This window comes from Drosophila novamexicana, unplaced genomic scaffold (genome assembly GCF_003285875.2).
Source record: "Drosophila novamexicana strain 15010-1031.04,08,12 unplaced genomic scaffold, DnovRS2.1 tig00000193-arrow-pilon, whole genome shotgun sequence".
Taxonomy (NCBI): Eukaryota; Metazoa; Arthropoda; class Insecta; order Diptera; family Drosophilidae; genus Drosophila; species Drosophila novamexicana.
In genome coordinates, this window is record NW_020824787.1 from 6,608,947 (window position 1) to 6,629,578 (window position 20,632).

A 20,632-nucleotide genomic window follows, 5' to 3' on the forward strand; every position below is an offset into this window, starting at 1 on the left:
ATTTTCCTCTACACGCATTCCCCTTCTCTGCGCGAGGACAACTAAATAATTCGTGTCTGCACTGCAGCTGGAGACATTCGTAAGCTGTTTAGATTGATGGGACAGCTAGATTTTGACTATCGAAATCCATGGCCATAATTGCTGGTGGTAAATAGTGAGCATAATGAGCACCGAGCAGTCGCAGCGAATCAGAGAAAAGAGCTTTCAAATAACTTTCCCGCAGCTGATGCGTTTGCATAAGTCCTTTGCCGGCGTGGTGGGGCTTGGAATGAGCCCCAACTCTGGCAGCGTAGCTGGGCGAGCTAATTAAAAGCGTTGCCACTTAAATTGTAAGAAAATGTTGCACAGCTTTGTAATGGATTTGGCATTCGCAGCAGTACATCCGCATTCATATTCGCATCCGCGACAGCGAATCGTGTTTTTAATGTTAACGATTTGTTTTCTTGTCGTGTCGTGATTTGCTTTAGGGATTTAGATGGAATGCATTAAATATTGAAATTAATGGATTTTCAGAGCGTAAAATTTCATTCAGTTGGAATTGGCGAAAATGTGCTTTAAGTGTGCTGAAATAACTACTAATAGTTTGCTTGAACTACTAAAGAGTAGAAAGATCTGTTAAATACTATTTTTTCTATCTTTAGTTTTATGTACTTCCTTTCAGGCTGTTGACTTTATACAAAACTAGTCTTTTGTTCAGCGGAATTTCTCAAGAATTTCTTGTTTCTTTGGGGTTTGCAAAGGTTTACAAAGTGTACAGAAAATGTTTAAACATAACTTATTTACAAGCTTTTTTCATAGGGACTTGCTCCGCTGCCAGATACCCTGCACAGGCTAATTTCTCCCACTTTTTTTATTTTTTCTTTTATACCTCTTATATAGATTTGACACATACAAGCTCAAACATCGCAATTCGTAGTAGCTGCTGTCACAAACATTTACACAACTCTTCCATACCCTTGTCAGCCACTTGACGGTTATAGGGTATACAAAGAGCTCTAGCTCTTGTATTTTCAATCAAGAGTAGCAACATATTCAAAGGACTCGCATAACGTGCGTGTCAGCGATTTATGTCTAATATTATATCTGTTGCACGTTGTTGCTTGTTTGTTGCATGTTGGTTGTTGTTACCTTTTGCTTTGCCCCTTTGTTGCAATTTCGCTTTAGACAGCAACATGCATAACATAAATTTGCCTTTAAATGCATGGAATAAAGCGAAAATTCTATGCATTTTATATACCGTGAGCGCCAGTGGCTATGCAGCCACATCTATCTTTATACATGTACATATATCTATTCATATATAAGTAAGTATATATTTCTGTGTGCAGGGATATATACATATGATATGCTCGTATGCAGATCTACTTTGGCATTGGGCGCCAAATGCATTCAGGCATCTTTGAACATGACCGCACCCTCCGCTCACTTGCATCTTGTTACATCATGCTCGTCGCTGGAGTTGCCACGCCCACACCCTCAGCCCGCTGAACGCATTGCTCCTTAATCCAAATGTGCACTCAGCACGCGTTCATTTGATGCGTGGTAAAAAATGAAGAAAAAGAGTTCAACATGTAAATAAGCTCGCAACTTGGTATAGGGACGGTTTTTTCCCAGCGTGTTTGGCTGCAGTCACATGCATAAAACATGCCACATGTCACATGCCCCTCGCCCGCCCACAGAGTTGGCTAGAATTTGTCAGTCGCCCGGGCGAAGGTGCGTGCCGCACACACAAACTGGCCAAGGGCAGGACCCAAGGATCCAAGTATCCAAGGACCCAAGGACCCAACTGCTATGCCATTTCCGTCTCATTTTCAATAAAGCTCGCAAAACAATTTTAATAAACAAAAGAAATAATTTTCAATGCACTTTGTTGCAACTGCAACAACGAGACACATGCGCCCACATTTTTGATAGAAACAGAAGGACACAGAAGGACACACACAGACAGAGGCAGCGACGCAGACAGACGGAGAGGCGGCAGAGGGGGCAGAGGACTCATGAAGTGGCCAACCTAGAGAAAGCAATACTAAAATTGGCCCTCCAACAACGTTTCACATAGTTGGCAGCAGAAGTTACGTGCAACAGCAAAAACCCAGCCCAAGTTGAACTTTTCGTGGCAGTCAAACCAACGCAACCGATTCCAACAAAAAAAAAAAATATATAAAAATAAAAAATAAAATTACAATAAAAAATAGCCCACGCTCAAATAAAATAAAACTATATGAATCCAAAGACAAATAGACGAACTTTTGCCTACACTAAGAACAAGTATTAATAATATTATTAATACTAATATATTATTGTTAATAATTTTATAAATCTAACAACTGAACTACGGTTATATTATCTGAAATATATGTAAATATATATGTAGCCCAAAGCCTTAATTACTAATGCTTAATTTTGCCTTGTCTTACAGTTTCGTACTTTAGGATAAGTTCTTAATAAAAATATAAATTATTGTTGAAAATGTAGACATTTATTTTTATCTTGTTTTTTAGTTTTATCTCAATAGATCTTTAGCTCTTTCTCTAACTCTTCCTGGGTCAATCTCAAATACAAGCTAACTTCTTACAGTGTCTCTTCTTCTCTTTTCATGCACACCTCTATTTTTATGGCACTTTTGGACGATCTTCCATGCTCTCTATTTTACAATCTCTCTTTCTCTATTTCTTTCTCTCCCCCTCCCATTCTCTCTCTCTCCCTCTCTCTCTCTTTCTCTCTTCTTATATCTCTCTATCACCCTCCTCCCTCTGTCTATCTATCTATCTTTCCCTTTTGCTTTATTTATCTACTGTCTTTCTTTCTTATTCTCTTTATCTCTATCTCTAGCTCTCTCTCTCTCTCTAAATATATATATATATATATATATATATATATATATATATCATTATCTCTCTTGTACTAGTTCAATTTAACTAAATATTTATTTAATTAAAGTGCTTATATTTCCAGCCAATCCATATAGTTAATACGCTTTTAATACACTATTTAAACCCAACTTCGCTAGGTTGGCATTGAAAAAATTGCCGAACCTCTTTGCCGCTTCGCCCTTGCTTGGCTTGGCTGCAGCGTCGGCAGAGGGCTACGCAAGGGATGGGCTTCTGGGTTGTGTGTGGGTGGCTGGCAAATGTTGTAGCAAGTCCTGTTTCGAAATTGGCTTATTTGGTATTTTTATGCGAGCGACACACACACACACACACCCACACACACACATACACACACACACACACTCACACGCACAGACCCCGCGCCCCGAGCTGTCGCTGGCCTTTGTTTTGTAATTGTTTTGAAAGGGGACGGCAGTAGGCGGCAAAAGTTAACGTCATTGTTGCTGTTGCTGCTGTTGCGATCCCGACAGCAGCAGCAGCAGAAGCAGCAGTAGAAACAGCAGCAGTAGCAGCAGAAGGACGACGTCCTGGACGTGCAGAACGACATTAGCGGCAACTGTTTTGAGTGCTCCTTCCGTTGTCGGTTCGTTCTTTATAGTCGACTACTCGCCCGTTCGCCCGCCTGCTGTCCTGCGCGCCTTCGTACTGCTTCCCTACCCCTAACCCGGCCATCCGCTTGGCTTTCAAGTGGCATTCGAGTGGCAGCCATTGTGCACATTATGACGGAACTTTGTGTCGCAAAATGCAAATATTTGAAAGGTAATTGAATTTGAACTTTGCCGCTCGAGGTTGGCCATAGTTCTTGTTGTTAGTCGGGTTCGGTTTTGCCTGCTTTGGCATATAACTACTAAACTACCCCTGCTCCTGATCCTGATCCTGCTCCTGCCCCTGCGGCTGGGCGTGCCCTTAAAGTGCGAATATCGCGCTGGGATGCTTAAAGCGCTGCACACTCAAATATTTGCCAATCGGTTTAAATGTTTTATTTACATGAGCCAAACGGTCAACAGAACTGGCCAAAACAAACCCAACCGGGCCCAAAATCAAACTGAAATGCCACTTGCTCGCTCTCTCCCACTCTCACTTACTCTCTCTCTCTCTCTCTCTCTCTCTCTCTCTCTCTCTCTCTGTGTTTGCCATACAAATTATACCCAGTTTACACTCGCACATGCCCCAAAAGCAACAACAAACAGCTGGCATATTTTCGAGACCAAAGGCAACAAAATTTTGAAAGGCATAAAATGCGCATGCAATTCGATCCCATGCGCTCCCTGCTTCCCCCCAGGTCTGATAGGGTATATACTGTGCTGAATATCTTTGGCCTGTGTCTGTGTGTGTGTATGTGTATGTGTGTCGTTTTCTGGCACATGCCGCAGGTGCATGCAGCAATAAATTGTGTTGAAAATAAACAATTATCCATCTATCTAGACATTGAATAGCTCTGTTTGGGTCATTGCCTTCGAGGCATTTGCTCACTTTCATTTCATAATTATTTGCATATATGGTGTACAAGTTATTATTTATTATTTATTAAAGCTCTGTTTATAAGGTCTTATCAAAGGATAATACAATAGTGGCGTGGCAAAGTTTACAAGTATTGAAGAGTACGGACTTGGCTTATTTAAGTTAAGTTTTTGGTTTTATCACATCAAATCAAACAACACACAAAAAGACACAAAGACCCACTTCCGCCAAATAATTAATTCTCGTTAGTTGCGCCAATAAATTAATAATAGTTCTGGCTTTTTCTAAAAATGAAAACTTTAAGCACTCACTAAACAAGAGGATCCTTGAGGTGGTCAGATGCTTGCACCATTAAATGACATCCTTGCAGTAATTATTTAATTACATTTCTATTTATTTTGTTTACTTTAATGTTGTATTTGGCGATCCTTCCATTTGTTAATTGGTCCTCGAGCCAGACAAACTAACAATTAATTTCACTCTATTTATTTTAATTTATTTGTTATTATTATGAGTTTCTCATATTTTAATTCGTATTCCATTTATTATTCGTCTTTTTAGGTTGTTGTGATCTTTAATAATTTATATTATAGCATAGTATATAAGTATAAATATGTTATATGTTCTCATTATATTTTATATTATATTATATTTTATACCTTTTTATATAGTTTTGAATATCTGTTTTCACTATATTATACATTTTATTTTTTATTCTATTTAATTTCATTTTATTTAATTGATATATATTTTTGTATTATATATTTTCCTTTACTATTTTGTACACACTTTTTGCTTTTTTATCACATTAATATTTTTTTAATACCACTTTTCTGGTGTCCGCCTCAGCCTTTGACCAGGCAATTTAATTCCATTAGGTTTGGCTGTGCGTGAAAATGAAAAGATATTTAAAAGAGAAAATTATTGCAATAAATTAGAAAAAATGGAAAAGGCTTTCAAGCAGTCGCAAAGGACAGAAGTTGAGAGGACAACTTCTGCGTAGTCTTGGGGCTAAAAAGATCTGCAGCTAAACTTAATTTTAATGCTCACATTATAAAGAAAAACTTGTCAAAGCAGAAAAGAAATGCAAAGAAAATGGCGGAAAATAGGCTGCGCCCTCCAACACACCTCATCTATTCGAGCAAATGCTCAGCCCAACTGACATTAAACGCAAAACCCAAACTTAATTAGCACAGCAATAAAGGGCAAGGCGGCTGTGCAGTGGGCGTGGCACTATGACGCATTGCAGCTGCCCGTCCATGTTCCTCAAAAGGCAGCAAGGGAAAAGCTTCAGCTCGTCCATTGCTGTTAATTTCCTGCGGTGAAAGGGAACAAAGGGGGCGGCTGGTCGGGGTGGTAAATTAAATTGAAATATAATTAAATTTCACACATTGCCGCAAAAGTGTGGCAAAAACTGTTGCACATTTTGTTTATCGTGATTATGAGCATGACAGACGGTCTGGCATGCGGACAGTTGGGCACAGACAACTTTCAAGTGCTGCACAAGCAATGGACATTGTCCTGGTGCATCAAGTCAAGTGCAAGGACAACAAAGGGCTTTAAAAATGTGCATGCAAAATAAATGAATAAGTGCAACTACACTGCAAGAAATTATGTGGTTATAGTTAAGGAAGGCCAAAATATATATATATATATAAAGAAAAAAAGCCAAAAAATTAATTATAAACAAAATTTTAAAATAATTTAGAAAACTTTTATGACACAAAGTTATGTTCAAAGAGAACATATAAACATTATCGAGAAAGTAAGAATATCTTCGCCACGCCGAAGATTGAATACCCTTGTGGACATTTTCCTTTTGATATGTGAGAATAGTGCAGCTCGAAAAATCTGAGTGTATTGAAAACATCTTTGAAAACAGAATATTTTGTCATACCAGAACATACTAGTCCACCGATCTTTCCTAAATCAGCTATATATATGGCCGATGTTGATGGGATCTTAATTCCATAAATCATATCATATCTTATTATAAAACAAGTTCTCCATATCAGAACCACCTTTTCGACGGATCGTTCCTATGGAAGCTATTTGATATAGTAAGCCGATGATGATAATATTTTGCATATATGTGTAGGGAGCAAAATACACATACATAAATATTTATATTTAAACGTTAAGGTACTTATGAAATCTACTTTAATAGGCGCGTTAAAAGCCAGACACTCGAAATCCACAAATCGATTTGTGGGCTTTATATTCCAGGAACTGTCTATTCTTTTTGCCGTCATATATGCGATAATTAATGTCTCGTCTGATGCCTCACTTTGTTTCCATTTTTTTCTGTCAAATTTTTGTAGGCGTGGGTAGGCGTGGCCTAATTGGGCTCTTGTTAAATTTGACAGCCGGATTGTGTTGCCTTTGAGCGGCGATTGTGCCGCAGTTTTAATGGTTTTCAATGCGTTGTGTATGCGCTTGTGTGCGTGTGTATCTGTGTGGAGTAGCTGCGGCAAGTGACGCTACAAATGGCGACACATTAGTCAAAACATCGACAATGTCTGGTTGCGACAACTCGCTGCGGCATCCAAAATTTTGATTCAATATTTCGCGTTGGCCCCTTTTTTTTGGCGTGCGTCGTCATGTCGCTGCAAAAAGCAATTGTCACTCACACATACACACTGTACTGTACTGATGGGCAGGACAGGCCACGCCCTTTGAACGCCCTACGCTCCACGCCCCTCACTCGACCGACCATCGAGCGCTAAGCGTCGCTAGATTGCAATTAAAATCGATTTTCTACTTTGATCGGCGCATTTTGATTGCCAAAGCTGTCGTCCAGGCATAGACCACGCCCCCGCTAGCCCTCTCTTCTCAGGGCTCATGTGTTGACGTCTATTGTCGATTTGTGTCTGTCAACGTCTGAGCAACGTTCCAGCCCCCACCCCGACCATGTGCACGCCCACTCTGATCAGCGGAACGAACAAATTTTAATGAAATTAGAAATTTGCACGCGTCGAAAGCGTCAAACTGAAAGCGATGCCAGCGCGTCGGCGATAGTAGAGAGCTCGACCCCAACCCTGGCAACTGCAGCTCTGGTCCTGGTCTATTACATGTCAATTGCTAACATTTTGTGACTTTGATTGCCGTCAGCAGTCTACGACTCCACATTGTCGTCAGGCCGCCACATTCTGTTACTCTTAATCAAAGACCCCACGTCTGACACACGCCTAGTCATAATGTCCGCATCGAGAGCTTGACCTAAAATGCAATTTCCAAGCGTATAATTGTAAGGCGTGCCATCAGAATTTTCATCCACTTCTATGCATCAATATATCACTTTCTCAATTTTATATTTGCAAGGCACTTTATCCACACGGCAAATATTTATAATGAGCATACAAATTGAGGGCTGCTACATGGTAAAGCACACACTTCACGACGCAAAACAGTTGCATGCAATTAAAAATGTATTTTATTTTTAAAGTTAAATAAATTTCGGTTACGAGGGAAGGCCGAAACATTTCCTCTCCTCAAAGAAATCAACCTGGCCTGCTGCTCAAGCAAGTGAAACCCTTTACTTACTTTCCCTAAAGCTTTAACTTTTGTCTTCTTTCTGAACTTTTAAAGTTTTTTCCCAACTTAAAGAATTTAAGTTTTAAATATTCATATTTTCATTTAATCTTAAGTCTCATGTGTTTTATGAGCTATTGTTAATTTTTTTTGGTCTGGATGAGGCGCTGCCAATATAAAAATGCAGCAACAATAATGGAAGTGAAATATTCACATCTCCATGATTCCGTTCTATTTATAATATTAATGCCTACATTTAATCATTATGATGCATCATCATCGAAATCATTAAAACCGAAATCAGCGCAAGTATATGCTATTGTTGAGGTTTTCCTTTTATCTTTTGGACTATTTTTTTCTATGCTTTGCCTTTGTGGGTAGCAACGGAATCAACACCTCGTTTGAGAAATGGGCTACCTGGACTACCGCAGGCAAATACCAAGAAGTCAAATCAATTCGAAGCATTTTGCACGTTTTTCAAGCTTCACATTTTGCATTGCCACTTCAGTTTGCAGGTCTGGTTGGGTGGGGTGTGGGGGTGGTTTGGGGGCAGGCGACGGGCTAGCACAAAAACGGCCAACGACCAGGCCAATAAATTCTGCTAAAGCGACGCATCAATAAACCGTTAAATAGCGGTAACAATTTCTTTGGTTTCGTTTTGGCCTTTTGAAGTTTTTGGCGCCCTCTGATTTATGTGTCTCTGATGTCTGCGATTTTTCAAGCTCTGGTAATTTGATTTTTGCATACAAATATATATATCTTTTTTTCGCCAAGTGCCAAAGGAAAGCACGTTTTCTCCCCTCCAGCTGGTGGCCCCCGCTACCCCATCGACAGCTTCCAATGCCATTTGGCAATTTGATTTGTATCTTCGTAATGGAATTTCGTTGTGCACATTGTTAGCGGCTGCCCAGCTGCAGATACATAAGAATTTCTTCTACTGAGCTGAGCTCAGCTCAAGTCTTGTCACACACGAACACAAACATACACATACGCACACACACACACATACACGCACACATAAACGCAGAAACACACGTGCAATTGCAGCTTGTCACGACACCTGGCGGTCAGATTGGAAAGTTCGCATGTTTGATTTCTGCTAAATGGCAGCGTATTCAATCGTGCGAATTTCTTGTATTTTGCAATCCTATTATATTTCTTTCACCAGGTTCATATTTCAGAATGAAATATATGTTTATAGCATACGGATTTTGTGTTCTTCCATACTGGCTCGCAAAGCGGAGCTAGGACATAAGATAAATAGTACATGTGAAGCCAGAAGCTATGAAAAATGGGTGAAATGGGTATTTAAATAACTTTTAAATAACTTTCGCCCAAATTGTGAAATGCATTGGGGAACAAATCTTCGGGCTGTCAGTGTGAAAAGAGTTTTTGTATGAACAAACTGTTGTTCATTCTTGTTCTTGTTAGGCTTTTCGGGCAAAGAACCGCAAATTTAAGCAAAACTGACAACTATATCGCCCATAGGAACAATTAGTAATTAAAATTATATAGTACTGGAAACAAGACTGCAATCATTTAATTTAATTTATTAAATATCAACCAAACATCTAACTAAACCAGCTATCATAAAAAACAATTGAAACCAACCCGGAAGCATATCATATTTTTTTTAAAACAAATTTTTGAGAGAGACTCAACTCTAAAGCACAAATAGCTTGGGCCTCATACATTGGATTTATCAAGCCCCCAACATATCTGGGTTTACATATGTGGAAAACCACGCTTACGAACCAAATCTGAAGCAGGATGTTGGTGTGAGGCATTGGTTGAACCAGCGACGTTTTTTTTTTTCGGAGGTTTGCAGCTCTGCCGCAAATGAAGTATTAGTATAGAAATAAATCGCACATCTGCAAGGAAATAGAAGCACCTGGAAGATATTGTTGAGAAGATGTTCGCTGCACAGATCTGGTAAGCTAGGTAATATTTGGCATGTAATTGAGTGTTTGTTTTTTTTTTTTAGTTCATATAATCAACAAAATTACTAAATATATTCCAGCTGACCGGCCAGCTCCTTTTTTCAGCTGTAAAAATGATTTCCCACTCCGCATCCCGGAGCGTAACTAGCTTTGTGCAATCGACCACCGTCTCTCAGTGTGCCACTGTGCAGGATCCGCAAATAGTTCTGATCAGCTATGCGAAACGTTATATGGATACTGCCCGGCTGATACGGCTCAAGTTTATTGCACAGGTGTGCCCCAAGCTGCGCGTCGAGGCGCTGGAGCTGGCCATCAATCATGTGAAAAAGACGTACAATGTGAAGATGTATGAGGAGCTGTACCGAACGCTGTGCACTGAGCGTGAGCGCAGTATGGCCGTCACAGAGGCGAGTGAGGGGGCACCTTCCAGCTCGACTACGGCATCATCGAGACCCGATAATGCTGAGGCAGACAGCGGCTCCAACAAGGCACACCTCTACGACGCCTACTGGGTGGAGGATAACACCATGGAGGCCACTTTGCTGCTGCAGGAGCTCGATGCTGAGCTCAATTTTAAGAAATCAAATTCGGGCAGCGCCTATGTGCGACGCATTCTGGAAGAGATTGGGGATTATCATGTGAAGAGCGGCAATCTGCAGCTGGCTGTGAAATTCTATGCTCGGGCGCGTCCCTATTGCACCACCAGCGACAATGTGATCAATATGTTCCGCAATCTAATTCGGGTGTCCATCTATATGGCCAACTGGTGGCATGTGCTCAGCTACATTGACGAGGCCAAGCAGTATGCGTGCGGCTTTCCAAATCTGGCACGCATCGTGCCCGCCCAGCTAAGCTGTGCCGCGGGTCTGGCCAATATGGGCCTGAAGATCTATAAGACGGCGGCGCATTGTTTCCTGTTGACGCCCTTTGAGCGATACGATTATGATAAGATTGTGGCGCCACAGGATGTGGCATTTTATGCTGGCCTGTGCGGTCTGGCCACATTGGAGCCGGAAATGCTGCAGCTAGGCTGTCTGAACTCGGAGGCATTCAAGCCGTTCTTTGACCTGTCGCCCATCATGTGGGAGATTTTGTCCAAGTTCTTTAGAAACGAATTTGATCACTGCATCCAGCTGCTGCATGAGGTTGAGAGTGGCGTACGTTTAGATATCTATATGGCACCGCATGTGGATGCACTGTATCAAAAGATCATGACTAGAATTCAGGAGAGAAGACACGCCAGTGGTTCGTTATCATCTGAAAGCTCATTTGTAACGATGCAGGAAGTGCAAATAATTGATAGGGAAACGAGCATTTATTTCAGAAATTCAGATTTGTAACAAACCGAAAAAAAAAATAGTTCACTTGTCATAAGTATAATATTTCCTGGGTAGCATAGTGCCTGCATAAACAAGGTTTCTCAATTTGTCGTACTGTCATTACAGATTCTGGAAGTTGAACGTCTAATTGTGCACCATAGATATATTTTATGGAACGTTAACTATTCTAATTCCGTTCAAAAATTTTTTGCAAGTCCCATTTAATAAATTTTTTCATGGTAGAAAACTTTCATTTGAAACGTTTAGCTGGATAATCTTGAGTTTATTACTGAAAGTTTTCTTACACCCTCGCAAGGGGTATTCCAATTACAATAAGACCTTAATTAATGTAATGACGACGAGCTGCATAATTTAAACAACCGAATTCATTTCTTTTAAGTATAATTCGGATATTCCCCGGGAATAAGCTGAAGCTGCTTGCCGACAAATAAATTTTCATTTAGAAAACTCTTGATTTTGCGAAAGGTGTGAAATATAACTTAAATAAATTTCAACAGCTTTTGTATGTATGTTTTATACAACTGTTTATCCCGATTTTTCCATGCTTGCGCGTGAAATTTCCTAAAGCCCCGCCTCAGCGTGAAACTACATCTTAAAAGATAACTACAATAAAAATTTCAGCTTTTGAGCTCTTTCGGTTTGGGCTGTGTGTTGACAATCAGGCAGGTAGTCAGTCATTCTGTCCAACAGTCAATAATTCATTTAGTCGGTCGGGCGGCCAGGAGAAGAGTTTTATTAATAGAGATTTTACCTTAGTAATCATATTCTTGGTTACTTTTGAGTACTTCCAAGTAATTCTTCAGTACTGCCATCTATTTTCATTAGTTGTGGCTCAAAATATTGCATTCCTGACTTTAGAGCAGCAATAAAGAAACAAAACAGCTGCGCGGGGAGAGTTTGGAAGTGGAAAAGGAGAACTTGTATGATGCAGAGTTTTAGCAGTTTTCTCTCTTTATTTTAAGCTGGCGCACCTTTTCACAGTTTTTGGCACTTTTCTTGCCAACGAAAATTGTTCCCCATTTCTGTAAAGGTAGGATGAGGTGGGCAGGGAAGTGTACATTTTACATAGTTATTCGCATATTTTGTGCTGCCTCTGACAGAAAGTGGAAAGTAAGCCAGGCAATAACTATGAACAAGAAAGGAAAGTTGGGGTTTTTGGGGACTGTGAAAGTATGTGGATGATAAGAGGGGAGCAGCGAAAATATTTTTATGAAAAGCGTGTGATTTTCATGCTGCTCTTTTATGCACGACTCCAACGACTGTCAACAGACTTTTTCGGGATGCCCTTCAAAAAAAAAAAAGTTTCTCGGTATTTTGGATGAACCAAATTTTCATCGAGAGTTCTGAAAGAGTTGGATATTTAAAAGGTTGCTGAAAAACATTTCTAATAAGTAGTTGTTAATGTAAGAATTATTTTTTAGACATAATTAAACATTATGCCCTTTTTATATATGGGTTTATTACAGGACAACTTTTCGTAGTTTTTTTAATTTTCAATTTTTTTTTTTTGGTTTTTTACCAGCATTTCGTTTTTGAGATATTTTGCCAAAAGTAAAACCCACAAATATTCGAGTGTATTAAAACTTCAACTAGGCGACAAAATATTTTTCCTGCTTTTGTTTATTTTTTGTGAATTCCATTTCTTTTCTTTTTTTTGGACTGTGATTATTTTCTAACTGTGACAAAAGTCGGCGAGTGAAAGCGGCTGCTTCAACAGGAACAACAAAAACAGTAACAAACAACATAATTAAATTTTCGTGTGCTCAGTAGAACGAACGAGCGAACTTGACGCTCACAAAGAGTGAAGCATTGTAGCAGTACAGGCAGAGAAGTCCAAGTAGCAACATAGCCACGCCCATTGGCGCCCACATTCTGGATGGCGTTGAGCGGCGCTCAAAAGATTGACGCGAAATCATGAAATATTGCACAGTTGAAGTGATTTTTATAAACTCTTCAAAAGTAGCTGGGGACGCGCACAAGGACAAGGAGCGAACGCTAACGAGCTTAAAGCTAAAGACGCCCGAAATGTGCATAGAAATTGCCTGGATTACGTCAGACAAGGTGCAGCAAACAGAACTCGGAGCAGGGTTTTCAGCAGCAAGAGATATCAGAAGATTGTGGAATGGTTTTACGAGTTAGGATCTGGAGTAGTTTTAGAAGAAAATTAATACTAAAGTTAATGAGACATTTTATTTATCTGAAACTGAAAATATCCAGTTATATGCATATTATATATCCAGCTGAACTTTAAATATTTTGTCTTGATAAATGTACGTGCAATCTTTTAAGCATTTTAAGGATGTCTTAAAATAATAAAACATTAACTCTAATATCATTATCAATTAATCAAAAGGGGGAAACAATTTCATACAAATATGAAACGAAAATAAAAGTTGATTTTTCCACAAGCATCTGGAGTTCACCTAAAAACTTGGTCTCATTTGAACTATCAAAATCTATAGGCTAAAAATAAAAATGTAATCAAAAACCTGCTTTTGCAATATTAAAACTTCTTTCGAGATTAACACCCGCAATCTTGAGCATATTTTTAATCAACGAGCAGCCTTACTTTTGTTTTATTTTTGCTTATCTTTTGCATTTGATTTGATTTTTTTTGTTCTATTTTTATTTTTTTATTTTTGACACGCTTATAAAGGCCGTCTGGCACCTGCTGATCCAGCGAATATTCAGAGCATCTCATCTCCTGGCCAACTTTGGCCAGACATTTTGTGTTGAGTAATTCTTTTGTAATGCGGAAGGAAGCGCAAAACAACAGTGCGCAGCGACTTCCGCTGAGCGGGGCGAGGCTGGGCGATGGGGGATGGGAGCATGTAAGACGCGACTTAAGAAACTTTAAAACAAAACTGACCTACGCGCGCCTCGCTGGACAAAAGCGAACTTTGGCTTAGAGGTTCGTGGCTGAAGCTCTGGCGGTTCGAGCAAGATAAATTGCTGCAGTGTTTAGTTAATACTTGTGCTTCTTTGAACGTTTTGCTCCCCAACCCCGGCCCCTAGCCCGGACATACTCCTTGTTGCGTCCTACACGCATTCAATACGCGCAGCAAACAAAAAGGCGGCGGCGGCAGCAGCAGCAGCAACAGCAGCAGCTGGCTGGACAAGTTTATCTTTTGTTACATTGACTTCCGCTAAAAGATGCTAAACTAGAAAACATTTTTTGCTCGGACAGGGCCAGAGCAAACAGGAAAAGTTAAACAGAAATTAAGCGCAGCCTGGCCAAAGCGCCATTGAGAAGAAGAAGAAAAAAACAACATGCACTGAGAGAAAAGCATTTACCACGTGAGTCAGCAAACAGGGTTGACTAATTGGCGGACTTCAAACTTCAAAAAAAAAAATGCAATGCAATTGTTTTAATTTTAATTCCTTTTCACTTTATGTTTTATTGGCTTGATTCAGCAAGATTTTGCGGAAGTAAATTCATCTTAAGTATTTTATTAATTACCTGTGCTATGACGAATTGAATTCACTTAGGCAGGCGGAATGGGATTGTTATGTCGTTGGTAAAAGTGGAAATCGATTTAAGCATGGGCAACTAGAACCATATCTATGTATATCTATCTAAACAATTATAAGTTTTGCCGATATTAATCGTAGGTTTTGCTCTTGTAACGACGCCTAGTTTTGGTAAGATTAAACGGATTAAACTCACTTTTACATGTGAAAATCAACTAAAATCTCTAAATCATATGCATGAATAAAACTTATATTTGCAGAAATGATACAAATATTTATGCTTTTTTATCTGCAAGATTTAACGGAATCAGTTCACGCGTGAACGTGAAAATCAATTCTCTGTATAATAACATATGCATACAAAAAATCATATATTCTCTACCAAATTGGAAAACTAATCAAAATTTTCTTTACTGACAGCTTGAGCTCGTTTAAGCAGTTGATTTAAAAATTGTTGACATAAAATTTGTTGCATTGTACCAGCTGTCAAGCTGTCCCCTAATCTCGTCTTGTAAGATTTGTGCACATGTATTTTAATAATAATTATAAATTGACAATGGAGGCGACCCAGAGGTCAGGCTGTCAAATTGTGACGCAGCTGGTGAGAATTGGCATTGTTGCAGCAGTTACCTATTACTGCGCCAAGTGGCTAATCAGCTCCATAGATCCGACTAACAAGGCCAAAAAGAAGGCCAAGGAATTGGCCCAGATACAGTTGAAGAAACTGAACGATATGACGGGCAAGGGACAAGGCAAACTGAAGCTAAACGATTTCAATTGCTATGAACTGATGATAGCCTCGCACCTGATTGCGCCGACAGACATCGATGTCAGCTGGTCGGATATTGCCGGCCTGGACACTGTTATACAGGAGCTACGCGAATCAGTTGTGTTGCCGGTGCGTCACAGCGATCTTTTCCAACGCTCACAACTTTGGCGGCCGCCAAAGGGTGTGCTGCTCTATGGACCGCCCGGCTGTGGCAAGACATTGATAGCCAAGGCAATGGCCAAGGAGGCGTGCATGCGTTTCATCAATTTGGATGTGGCAGTGCTCACGGACAAATGGTATGGCGAATCCCAGAAACTGGCCACAGCAGTCTTTACGCTGGCCCACAAGCTGCAACCGTGCATTATATTTATCGATGAAATCGAATCGTTTTTGCGCATGCGCGCCACTGGGGATCATGAGGCGACGGCCATGATGAAGACACAGTTCATGATGCTGTGGGATGGACTGATTAGCAGCACCAGCTGTTCGGTGCTTGTGCTGGGCGCCACAAATCGCCCACAGGATTTGGACAAGGCCATATTGCGACGCATGCCCGCACAGTTTCACATAGGACCGCCGCTTGAGTGTCAACGTTTGGCAATACTACAGGTGATATTGCAGCACGAGCAGCTGCATTCGTCTGTCGATCTGAAACGTTTGGCCAATCTGACGCCTGGCTATTCAGGCTCCGATCTGCGGGAGCTGTGCCGGCATGCCAGCATCTATCGTATGCGTCAGTTTATGCGCGATATAATGGTCAAGGAGGGGAGCGTCATGGACGAGCAGCTGCTGGACGATAGCGAGCTGGTCATCAGCATGGATGACTTATTGAAATCTTTGGTCACCATGAACATGTCCAAGCTACAAACAGGCAACACTTATTTGGCTAAAAATATCGATCTGGACTAAATAATACACAAAGAAAAAAAAATTAGGATATTCTTAATCAACATTTTTGGAACATTTGCCGTTTGACGGAATCGCCTGATTTGATTAATCTGCTGAGCCAGACGAATTGTTTTCAAAATCTTGACCTTAGGTATTGTGATAATTGTCCAGTGCTTTTCATAAATTATAGTCAAAAATTATGTGCTTTGAAAGTTTATATATTAGTTATATTACGAAATAAATATTAAAATAATATTAAAATATTCAGAAAATTCTTTTAACTAGGAGAGAAAGGAAAGGGGCTTAAATATCTGCCTTTTAATATTTAATTGTAGCTACTTTGTTTTAAGGGGCAACTTTGTACAGGGTATCAGCTAGCCTAGCAATTTTGAAAAGCTACCGAGTCTTTAAATTAATTTGATTCAAAAATGGCTTCTAGCATTTAAAAATATTGTCTTAAATTTTTCTCAGTGCTGTTGCTACTGCTTTTCTTACTGGCCAGTTCGCCTTCTAGCCTATCTCATATTTTCCACATTTCATAGCACGCATGAAGACTTCTCGCCCATGAAGTGTACTGAGTGAGACAGAGAGCGTGGGAGCGAGAGAGAGAGAGCGAAGGGGCGAGAACGAGAAAGAGAGTCGAGCCAAAAAGAAATCAAAATAACAACAGTTACGACAACAACAAAAATCTTTTATGTAAAATTGAATATTCATAAGTTGTTCCATAGAGTAGCAGCAGCAGCAGGGGGAGCGGGAGTTGGAGGGTACAGAAGCAGAAGCAGAGGCAGAGGCAGAAGCTGCAGCAGCTCAGAATAAAGCCTAACTGATGATGATGTTGTTGTTGTTGTTGATGCTGTCGCTGCTACTGCTGCCGGTTGGACGGCCCTGGCAGTTGATTGTTTTTGTGTGTAGTTTTGTTTGGCTGAGTGAACCTGCAGACGCTCACACACACACACACACACACTCACACACACACACTCACACAGACACGCACGTATGCAAAAGTTGCCGTTGTTTGCTATTTTGTCATGCAAATTGTATTTATTGCGGCGAAAAAGCAACAACAACAACGACTGAGAGACAACCGCCGCGCTGTTGTAATTGTTTGTTATTTGTCATAGTGTGTGTGTACGCTGCACATGTATGTGTGGGTGTGTGTGAATGTGAGTGTGAGTGTGTGTGTGTGTGGCATTGTAAACAAGAAAATTGACTGCCGTTGGCATCGTGGCCTGGGCAACACGCATTTCTCGCATTTCTATGCAGAGCAGCCAGCAACTGGCAGCAGCATCAACACAATAACAACAACTGCAGCTACTCTATAGAACGCTGCAGCAACACAATGCCAAGTCAAGTTTTTCCGTCTATCGATCAAATATGCAAAACTCAGCACACACGCACACATAAGCACACAGACTCTACTCGTGGGCGCAGAAAAGTATGCTACAATAAGTTGCAGGCGGTCAGACCGCAGGCAGTTAATTGCATTAATAACTCTATATGCACATGGGCGAGAAAACAGGTAGCTTAGAGAGAGAGAGAGACAGAGAGAGAGAGAGAGAGAGAGAGAGAGAGACTGAGCAAGAGAAAGATATAAAGGGGAAAAATCAGTACCAAGAAGCAGTCTCTACCTCATTGACACAATTGAGAAACTTTCAACAATTACATTTTAAGTTTTTCTTAAAAAGAAAATATAAATTTTATCTTTCAGTAAATAGATATTAACACATAATCTTGTTTTGTTTTGAGGAAATTATAATTGCAAATGTCTGCTTAAATTACGCACAAAAACAGGGGAATCAAAATAAGAAAAAGATGTGAAAAATCTCTATAACTAGAGTACTTAGTTAAAACCTTTTTAGATCAAAGATGAATAGCGGTATAAAAAGAAACAAAATCACCCCAACTCAACTCAACTAAGCCCTTGCACACTTTAGCTTTGAGTGTGAGCACACATAAAGTGTAGCTGCTGGCTGTTTGTTAACAAAATAAATAAAAAAAAAAAAAAAAAACAAATTGAGGACGTTTAAATTTGATTGTTAATTGAGCATGGGTATCAAAATTTGTATAAAAACATATTTTACAGCATATGCAGAGCTATCTTTTGTTCTATCAAGCGCTATTCAACGAAAAACATGTGTTTTGTTATATTTAAAAGTTCTTAGCCCTTGGCGAATATGATTCCGAACTTTAAGCTTACAAAACTTGCACATGACATAACACTTAAGCCATGGCACATTTTTTTTTTCAAGTTCGTAAGTCAATATTGTAGATTTTATTATAACATTTTACAAATATTTTTTCAAATAAATGTCTCGTTAAGAGCTTAGCCTTATTTCCATTGTTTTACCAGCACATCATACGAATGAAATGCTGTACATCTAGCGGTTATATTTTCTATATGTATATAAGCCTGAGAGAGCTGCACTAATTTGATTTGCAGTCGCAAAATTTACGATTGCATTGTGGCCACTTGTGGGTTTATGTCCAAGTCGTAAAACTCTTAAAACCCGTCGGCCAGATGAGGCCACTCAGTTGCCTGCTAAAAGTCATAATTGCGCCAAGACGAACTTTACGAGAGATGTTGTACATTCGCACCACCTACCTCGCTCCCGCCCTGACTGCCTGCCTGCCATGGAACAGCCCGCGGCTTAACCGTGAGCCACAATCAATTTACATACGCCACAGTCATATAGACACTCAGTCGATAAATTTTAATGCACCGCACGCAGAGAAATCCTTTGCAGGCTAATTCCAACTTGGCTATTAACATAATCCAACCTAAGCACACCCAAGCTCTATGCCAGAGCGAAACGGCATGGGGCAGGCATAGAAATCCATCAAAGTTTTTGAGTATCTCGACAAGGCAGGCAGATCTGATGAGAAATGCCACAGTCAATGCGAATGAGTTTCAGACAGAGAATGCGAATGCGAATGCGAATGAGAATGAGAAAGGGCAATGAGAATGGGAATAAAACTGGCAATCGTAAAACAAGCCACGCATCTTGCTTAGAACTTTGAAGACTGGCACGAAATTTATGAGCGAATTTGAGAATTCATTTAGAGCAAATGATGATTTAGCTCGTACTTAAGTTTGCCAGCCTGCAAATGTTGTCGGTAGTCAGCATGTTTTCGCTTGTTCTCAAAATTCAGCTTAAATTGGTGAGGTGTACGTATAGATAGTTCAGCTATTATCTTTGCTCTTGTTTATGGCCTGGCAAATGGTTGGGAAATCATTATTATTACCGTACACAAATGATCCGATGCTAATCAAATTAGTCACAAATAGGAATTTGCAAAGAATATTTTTGAATATTTTTCAATTATATGTTGTAAAACCCATTCCTGAGCACGGGGTCTGCTGTTGATAGACTGTATAATTTATGTGATTCTCTTATTCTATATTTTGTGCGTATGTTGACACCGACAATTGTTAGCAACTAAATTTAAGTGGCTTTTGCGTAATTTATTGAATTATTAATTAACTGCAATTGCGTCATCAAATTGAATATTACAGCTGTCATCGGGTGGCCGAAAGAGCACTGCCATTAAATTATTTTAATTACATTCATAATTTAATTGATTTTAATGTTGCGGCTAGACCATACACTGCCCTGTCCCCTGTCCCCGCCTCTCTATTCAGGCACTGCTTCAACGGTTTCCGTTTGATTAGAATAATTGCTGACATTTGACATTAATTAAACCTTGCATTGCGAACTTTAAATAATTTAATTGTAAATGTCAGTTGCTTGCCTTTTGTTTTTAACAATTTTTGGGTTTTTTCTATAACTAATTTTATTATGGCACATTAATCATGCGCCGCCTGTTAATAAATATTAATGGCCAATAGCCGCTCGGCGAATTGCTAATTTAAGCCATAAAATTGCAACAGCATTTGCATTAAAATGCTCTGATTTATGGCACCCAGCAACAACAACAACAACAACTTCATTTAAAAAAGTGGCAAAAAAATTTCAAACAGAAAAAAATAACAACAGATGAGCCAAAAAAATATAAATAGCAATTAATTATTTAGCAGTTAACTATTTGAAAAGCTGCTGAGTCGACGCTAATATACCCTATGATTTTTTGGAAAATATATAACGTAGAGTATTTTCTTTTATTTTGATTTATATGCAAGTTGTGCATAGAAAGGATGGTTAGGCAGGGTTAGGTTAGGTTAAGCATGCTTTTTGATTGGTTTGATCAAATTATGTTAGGTTTGGCTTGGCTAGATTCGACACTAAATACTATTATTTCAGCCGTGCCTTAAATATAAAATAAATACAAATAAATTTGCATCAATTGTAACCCTAAACTGCTTTCTCTGTATAAGAAGTTATG

The 20,632-nt window shown here is 39.6% G+C and overlaps 2 protein-coding genes across 2 annotated transcripts; both read left to right on the top strand.

Moving 5' to 3' along the window:
* The first annotated feature begins 9,864 nt into the window (after positions 1–9,864).
* On the top strand, positions 9,865–11,192 carry LOC115759097 (COP9 signalosome complex subunit 1). Its single transcript, XM_030699931.1, has one exon. The coding sequence runs from the start codon at positions 9,937–9,939 to the stop codon at positions 11,161–11,163; it is 1,227 nt and encodes a 408-aa protein (XP_030555791.1). The 5' UTR covers positions 9,865–9,936; the 3' UTR covers positions 11,164–11,192.
* Positions 11,193–15,096: 3,904 nt separating this feature from the next.
* LOC115759116 (ATPase family AAA domain-containing protein 1) lies at positions 15,097–16,515 on the top strand. Its single transcript, XM_030699958.1, has one exon. The coding sequence runs from the start codon at positions 15,161–15,163 to the stop codon at positions 16,310–16,312; it is 1,152 nt and encodes a 383-aa protein (XP_030555818.1). The 5' UTR covers positions 15,097–15,160; the 3' UTR covers positions 16,313–16,515.
* The last annotated feature ends 4,117 nt before the right edge of the window (positions 16,516–20,632 follow it).

Coding starts and splice junctions, on each gene's coding strand:
- LOC115759097 (XM_030699931.1), top strand. CDS start 9,937: ATGATTTCCCACTCCGCATCCCGGAGCGTAACTAGCTTTGTGCAATCG.
- LOC115759116 (XM_030699958.1), top strand. CDS start 15,161: ATGTATTTTAATAATAATTATAAATTGACAATGGAGGCGACCCAGAGG.